Source organism: Haliotis rufescens, unplaced genomic scaffold, assembly GCF_023055435.1.
Source record: "Haliotis rufescens isolate VD_foot unplaced genomic scaffold, xgHalRufe1.0.p SCAF_1, whole genome shotgun sequence".
Taxonomy (NCBI): Eukaryota; Metazoa; Mollusca; class Gastropoda; order Lepetellida; family Haliotidae; genus Haliotis; species Haliotis rufescens.
Window position 1 is genome coordinate 29,320,890 of NW_025963779.1, and position 8,422 is coordinate 29,329,311.

The window sequence follows — 8,422 nt, forward strand, 5'->3', positions numbered from 1 at the left end:
GCATCTCTTGGTTACGGGTTGTTTGATCTTCACAGCACCTATTTGAACAAATGACTTGCCTTTGCATGTGTTTGTGACGGGTGCAACCGGTGGTGCAGGATACGCACACCTTTTCGCGAATACATGACATCATCACTTTGATTGTGACACATGCTCATGTCGGAATTTTGGGAGCAATAGTATAAGGTAACGGTAATAACAAAACCATAGATGGAATCAACAAAGCCCTTTTCATTAAAAGAAATATCTGCAAAAGCAGAGTCAATTGAGCGCTTCCGATTACATCTGGAGCACATGTGTATGAAGCAATATCCAACAGGGATGACACCAGGTGTTCGGGAAAATGCACATACTTATGGAATACTGTAAGGGACATTCTCGCGATCTCGACCTTTGGAAACGAGGTAAATATGCCCGAAACACGAGAATGCGAGATCGCGAGAACGCGAGATTTTGGCCAAATCTCGCGTTCTCGCGATCTCGCATTTCGTGTTTTGGGCATATTTACCTCGTTTCCAAAGGTCGAGATCGCGAGAATGCGAGATCGCGAGAATGTCCCTTACAGTATTCCATACATACTTCTTGTCACGATTCATTCGGGTATTGTGAGGAAGCATGAAACCCTCGGGATTCAATGAACCCTCTAAAGGGTATCACGTGGTTACAATGTCCAACCTGTCTGACTGTGTGCCATCTTACCTTGACGGCGTGGAATGGTGTTCTTGCTATCAACCACATGTTTGTGTGGTCCAGACTACATTACTTGTAGATCATATTTACATTTGGCAAAGCATAATATTGCTGACTGCAAATCCAAACCATTCATAATGAGATGTAACATCGAACGTTCACAACAAAACAATCTGATGTGACACCCGATAGGATCTTTACGGTAGCACTCCTCGTGTACTGTAGGTCATATCTCAAGCACCCATGTCTGAGTTAGAGTCGACATAAATGAGGTTTGGAGGGTCACCTAGCTTCACGTGTGTCCCGGATCTTTGACTCATGCTATAAAATACTGATTGGATTATTTACATATCATCGTGCTAAAACTGGAATACGATGATTGCGGCATAACGAAACATTCACTGTCCTTACGGTGACTGTACTACACGTAGGTCATCGGTTGTGCATTACACATTGCTCTGAGCTCACGGCCATACGTTGAGACACTGTTGGCGAATGGAGGGGTCTGTTTCTGATCTCAGATTTAATACATCATGTCTCTCTGCATATGCAACCTTATCGCGTGCCGAAAATGATGCTGTTTCCGAAATAAAGCTGTGGAATGTTGTTAGAATTAAAGTTTTGGCTACGCATGTGTATGAACAATCCGCCTTTAGCCATACGAACCATGCAATGCTTTACGATCAACTGCAATCTACATCGGAACGTGCATGTAGTCGCTGATTGTATAAAGGGAGACAACTAACGCGGTGATCTGTAAGGTACATCCAGTAAAGCGTGGAACGACGTGATTCTCAACTTATGGTGATTGGGGTGAAATGGGGTGAGGTGAGATGAGGTGAAATGGGGTTTAACGTCGCGTTCAAGATTAATGCATTTAGGAGCGGGCGTGCGTGCTTACGTCTGTGTGTGTGTGTGTGTGTGTGTGTGTGTGTGTGGCTGCTTGTAATGCTGGCTTTATGGTGCGAGACCACTGATATACAATGCCGCAGTTTAACATTGAACACCACGCAGATAGACAAAGTGTACTGAATTCGAACCGACTAGTTCTTGTTTTATCCCTATAATGCCAAGCGCCATCTTTTAACGTCTTTTAGCAAGACGTGACCGGGGATCGAACCACCTACCTTCCGCTCTACGGGCAAACGCTCTATCCACTAAGTCTGTAATAATAATAATAATAATAATAATAATAATAATAATAAAAATCTCAATCTCAGTGTCGGTGTTGATGGTTCTATACTGCTGGGCGGTACAGAAATGAGTGTCAACCAAGCGAAGTGCCATATCAAGTCGGCTCAGACTCAGTTTTTCAAGGAGAGACTTTCTGAACGAACACTGCATCGAGTTTATGTGCAGTGTGTTGAGAGAAACAGCAATCCTGCAGAGTCCTTCGCTTGGATGAAGTCGGCTGGCCTGAAAAGTGAAACAGAAAGCTTTCTGTTTGCTGCCCAGGACCAGTCACTTCCAACTCGAAACCGCCAATGTGTGATTTTGCATCAAGTGAAATATGAAATGTAGATTATGTAATGAATTTAATGAGACCTGTCCAACACATTGTCAGTGGATGCCCAGCTTTGGCTCAGACACAGTATCTTAAGCGACATGATAGCGTGGCTCTATCATTTTATTACCGTCTCCGTTTTGACACAGAGGTCCACCTATGGTGCGACCCGGAATATGTTAAGGGCGTCATGGAAAATGATAAATTCAAAATTATTTGGAATAGGCCCATTTTCAGCCTCAGACGTATCCAGGCCAACAAACCTGATCTTGTCCGTTTTGATAAATCCAATGAAATCATTTAAATGATTGAAATTTCTGTCCCCTTTGACACAAATGTGATTGACAAGGTTGAGGAAAAACATGGCAATTATGCGGACCTCGCTTTCGAAATGTCACGCTTGCATCCCAAGTACCAAGTTGGCCGACTCCCCATTGTTCTCGGTGCCTTAGGTTTGGTAGCTCTCAATCTGTTGACTGACATTGGGAGAGTACCGGGTTTGCTACCAGGAATACAGCCCTTCTGACAATCTGGGTAATGCAGAAGGCTGCAGTGTTGGGGAGTCATCACATTCTCCGAAAAGTTCTGGGTGGGTTTCTGGATCGTGTTGTAAAAGGAAGCAGGTTGCAGGACATGTAAATTAGTTGTCACACATGCATTGACAGTTCATTGACAGTGATGGTGTTTGTGATTTGTGTTTAAAAATTATCAGATGAAATATTAATTTAATTACGGTCTGGGAACGTGAAATCATCATTAAAACGATTGGTAAGAATGTAAAATCAGTGTCAAGTTTGAACCTCAGTCAAAACTTGCACTCACTGATTTTTGTGTCTCTTTTTAATGGGCAGATATGCAGTGAAAATGACACTCCCATCATATTCCAAAGACTGATTGCAGCTTCTGATACCATAAGGTATCTTTCGATATTCACACATTTTTAAGATATCTGTGTAACGCTGAGGACACTCGTCCATTAACGCGTCTTGAATGGTAACGTCATCACGTCACCATGTTGTTGTGTGTAGACGAGGTTTTCTGCACAAAGATGAATCGTTGCCTATACATAGTGAGTGAATGTGGTTTTACGCCTCTTTTAGCAATATTCCAGCAATATAAAGTCGGGGGACACCAGAAATAGGCTTCACACATTGTACCCATGTCGGGAATCGAACACGGGTCTTCGGCGTGACGAGCGAACGCTTCACCCACTATGCTACCTGACCGGCCCGACCGATACATAACAAATGTGCTTGATTCTGGTGCTGTCAACTATCTTTTCGCGATCTGTTTCGATGAAGCTATTTTCAACTGAAAGGCCAGAAATAATTAACAGTTTGTTTAACGCTAAAGCAAGAGTAAAAAATGTCGAATCTGATGACCTGCTTGCCCATATCTAACATCTGAGTTTGAATAGGGTTTAAAGTCGTGTTCAAGGTTATTGCACTTATATAGCAACGCGCATGCACGTGGGTGGCTGCTTGTACAAGTCCAGAATGATGCCGATTTTTTTTGCTAGCCCACTGAGATACATGTACCATGTCGCAGTTTAACATGAATACCCAACTCAGACACAGTATACTGACCCCGAGCCGACCAGTCCTTGTTTTAGCCCCTTAATGCCGAGCGCCAGGCAGGTTAACAACAAGTACGATCTTTTAACGTCTTTTGGTATGATCGAACCCCGGACCTTCCGCTCTCCGGGCGGACGCGCTACCACTAGATCACGGAGGCGGTCTCACATCTAACAGAAATAAGACATACAAATATGATTTTCCAAGTTTAATTCATCAGCTATGATGTTGTTCAAATGTCATTATAGTGTATAGTAGTAATATTAGCAGTTACTGTTGACATTAAGGGCAACTATGTCCAATTGAGGCTAAAATAATGTGTGCATGAAAAAACATTCTCCTCGCGCATTGGCCATAAACCAGCCAGAGTTGTCTTCCTTTGATCACGCGAAGTTCCACTGTGCGTTATCTGATCGTGTCGTGAGATACATAGTTGACACTAAATATATAGCAACCTGTGTTTGTAAGAGGCAACTAATGAGATCGGAATGTTAGATTTGGTTGATGAATGTCATTGTATCCTTATTAAGTAGATCGATGCTCATGATACCAAGTACTGAATTGTCTCGCCCTGACACGATTGTTTACAGACCGCCGTCATATTGATGAGAAATTGCCGAGTGCGGCGTACAGCAAAAAACAAACAACATATAGGCAATGTAATAACTAATTTGCAACATAAAGAAACAAAAACTTTCGATTTTTATCATGACCAACATGTCCATGAACGATGCAATTAATGATAGTCAGCTAAAACACGTCAGCTTGAATAAAATGGAGACAAATCAGTGACTGAATAGAAATTGTCTTTGCAAGAGAATAACCAGTCTAGATTATCCGAAAAACACACCAGATTCCTGCATGTTAAAAGTATATGAATAAACCAGTGCTCAGCGATGACACCATTGATGACGCTAGGTGTTCGCGAAAAGGGTAAGCCTGTCCTGCCGTACCGGTAGCACCCGTCATTCACACAATTTCATAAAAAAACCGAAGCACTCATTGCCTGATGCCGCACAGCAGTACTCCTGCCATGCGACAGCTGCCTGTAAACAAACCAGACAATCAATTGCAAGTGATCGATGACCAAGAAAATCCAGTGGCACGATAGTGCATTTACTGATTTTGTTGAAACTGAAAAAAACACCCGAAAAGTTAAGTTTGAATTACGTCTAGTGTGCACAAGTGCTGATTATAAGTGAAGAAAACGTTTTAGAAATAGATTTACCATGAACAACGATCGACGCCATCGGGACACGATGACACCCAAGTCACATACCATTTGATTTAAACATATTTTATTGGGGAAAATCAAATTGATGGAGTTTTCACATACCATGATCACTTAATCTCCATTTCAGTCCGATCCTAAGACAAACATTGGTACCGATGACATAATCGAACCATCCACCCAGGGTAGTTTTTTTCAAATCGAGAAGAGACTTATTTGTTTTTTTCAACTGAAGATATTTTATCATATCGTTTTGTTTCTAATAAATGCCATGATGATATGCCACCTTGCAATACAATAATATTGTTTTTCTCGAATTAATAAAATATCAGATAAAACAGTAAAACTTAAGCATTGTAATTCAAACCAGTAGAATCATGAGTCATTCACATCATGTTCATATTCCGAAAACGCGCGATTTTGAATGACACTATCATTATCTGTACTTCTATAAGCTGTTGGTACAACGAATGTTTCAGCATTGGTCATTGCAGAGTCGGCGGCAAGAGTCTCTGAGTCATCGTGATACAGGACCATCCTCCTCCGCTTGGTTGTACGCTGACGGCGCACAACGATGGAAATAATAACAAACACCACCGCAATAGAGGCCCATGATGCACCGAGAGCAATGTACTTGATGGTCATTTTGTCCAGGCCCGGATGTGTTCTTGATGTCACTTCCGGTTGTTCTGTATTTGATATTTCGATATCTAGAAATGCAGTTCAAAGTGGAATTGAAAGGCAATCATATACATGTGGACATTGTTTTTTCTAAATAATATATGATTGAGCGGGGTTTATTGCATTGGTTAATGTACCTTTAGATATATCAAGGCATGTTAACTGTTTGGTGTATCCATCAGCACATGTATGGCGTTGTTTAACCAACTTAAGAAGCATCAAAAGGGTCATCCTCCCGAGGCAAGAGAGTTAACTGACACTTCAATAGTCCAAAGGAAACTGGACTTTCATAGTCAGTTAACCCTCTTGCCTCGGGAAGATGAATAAGGGCGGATCTGGTTACAGACAACAAGCGAGTCCCGTTTGAACAGCGTTCATCGACACCTTGCACAACACACATGAATTTATGAGGAAATTAGTTTTACACGTTATCTTAACATAATGGCATAATTAAGTGAAACATTATCACATTGTGTTATTATTTAATTCATACTACCGGTTCTTTTCATGCTATCTAAGATGCTTCCAATGATGTTTCATGCGTTTCTGATTAATTTTCACATGTAAATTTAAACGTTTAAGATGAATACACACATATACCTGTAGATAGGTGTGGATCCTCTGTCTGATTCTGTAGACCTTCTGAATGCGATTGTGAATCTTCTGTATGCAGGCTTGGATTCTCTGTATGCAGGCTTGGATTCTCTGTCTGCAGGCTTGGAGTCTCTGTATGCACGCTTGGATTCTCTGTATCACTGGTCTCAAGTGACCCTGTTGTTTCCTCTGTACTGTGTAACCCATCTGTATCTGTATATGTTTGTGGTAACGGACTTGAAGAGGGTGGCTGTACATTAGTCATGTTAATGTACCGTACTGAAGTCGGTGTCGTCTCCCTCTTGGCATGGTTTGTCCCTGGATGCTTAGATGAGATCGGTGAAGTGTTTCGTGTCGTCTGAATTTTTGTGGATATTTCTTGGAACATTGTTTCATTCTCGACAGACACTGAGGTAGATGGCATCAAAAAGCTTGTAACAAACGTTGGCACTGAAGAAGACGATACGTGATAATTCATAATCTCGATTTACACAAGGAAAGTCAAGTAATGACCAAAGAGAGACATAATTTCAATCTCAATAACTCAATTTCTCTGCAGGCAAGAAATAAATTTGTCTCTGTTCACCCAACCACCAATGGGTACCCGGTAGTTTGAGCTTGAAATGCGAATGAAGAAATGTCGGCTTTGGCAGAAGTTGAACATTTGACTTACACGTATACGCTGGCCGGGTTACTAATTAACAGGCATTTGTTTAAGAGCTGAATAAATGTGTATATAATTATTGTTTTGTTTAAATAGGTCAGCTGAAACACAACCATATCACCTCATGTATTATTAGAATATTGGCTATATCGGTGACATATCTCCTTAGGGAAGTCAGGTTTTTATATAATTTCATTTATGAAAATATACTAACAAAACTCGTGATGGAAGACAAGTACACTCACCGCACGCAAGAATGGACATCGTCACAAGGACATTTTGCTTGTAGACAGCCATTTGTATATCAAAATCTAGGTTGTCATGTATCAGTTTTGAAGCACGCTATCTCGGTGGCTATCAGGAAGGACTGCAATGGTTATCACTCTACGCATGCCTAAGCTATGTACAGTCTCCACCTCTCGTTGAGATATCATGATGTGGAGTGATTGCGGGCACGTTTCCTCAAGAGCACGGATACGGTGACAAACCAAGGATCATAATCAGGTGGGTGCTGGGATTCGAACCCACGATCATCTCAGCAGGGTCTCAGACCATTGTGCTACATTAATCTACCTGCTGTTTGCTGATTACAGATTCTGGCAAACCTTGTAACAGTCCAAATTAAGTACAATGTATACGTCCAAAACGTCAACGCCAAAAAACATCAGTCTGAAAATATTCAAGAGGGCGTGGCAGGCAACATGGTAATGCAATTTATATGAATGGATCACTGAAAATCAGTGATGACACGAGGTGTTCGCTAAAATGGGTCAGCATGTCACGCTGTCCCCGTAGCACCCGCCACTCGCACACTTTCATTGAACTCGTGTTTGTTTCCTAATGACACACATAAAGCGTTTTAAAATGTGTTTTCTGAACTCTACTGATCTGAATTTTGTAAAATACAAAGAACTAAAAACAATGTATATGATGGGATGATGGTGAATTAGGAGATAAACATACTGAGTGTGTTTTCAATGTAGAGCTAGGTTACCTGTAGATTTAACACAGCTAAATTGAATTTGGAACCGAACGCGCAGCGTGAGGTTTCAAATGTTAAGTTTAGCGTCTGTTTCAATCAGAGGGGGTTTATTGTGATTTAATAGCCTCTCATTGACCAATCAGAATCGAGTAAATTCCAAATTCATGGTAGCTATAGATTATACATTATTCCTTATGGGGACGTCAGAAACTATCATACAACAATATCGCTTTCTTCAATGTCATTATTTGGTCAAAAGCACATCACGTGAGTATATGTATCTGCTAAATAACAAAGAAGAGATTCCTCCATTGTAGTTCTATATACGCGACAAGAAGTTATCTCGTTAAGTCCGACCTGTGATTGGGACTGGTCACGGAGACCTGTGAGTGTATTTCTGATAAGGGAGAGTTGATTGATAAACACCCAAACCCGTATCTGTCTCAAGTGACCATGTGTACACATACAAGTTTCATTTCAATGGTTTCTGTCAAAGTCAGTC

The 8,422-nt window shown here is 41.2% G+C and overlaps 1 protein-coding gene across 2 annotated transcripts; it reads right to left on the bottom strand.

Annotated features, from left to right (window-relative positions):
• Nucleotides 1-3,976: 3,976 nt before the first annotated feature.
• Nucleotides 3,977-7,340, bottom strand: LOC124114101 (zonadhesin-like). Of its 2 annotated transcripts, none has more exons than XM_048394353.1 (3): nucleotides 7,184-7,340; nucleotides 6,281-6,724; nucleotides 3,977-5,688 (listed from the first exon to the last, which is right to left on the bottom strand). In XM_048394353.1, the coding sequence occupies exons 1-3, from the start codon at nucleotides 7,233-7,235 to the stop codon at nucleotides 5,375-5,377; spliced, it is 810 nt and encodes a 269-aa protein (XP_048250310.1). In that variant the 5' UTR covers nucleotides 7,236-7,340; the 3' UTR covers nucleotides 3,977-5,374. The 2 variants fall into 2 exon arrangements, with proteins under 2 accessions (XP_048250310.1, XP_046330610.2); XM_046474654.2 differs by having other exon boundaries at nucleotides 3,977-5,709.
• Nucleotides 7,341-8,422: the final 1,082 nt, after the last annotated feature.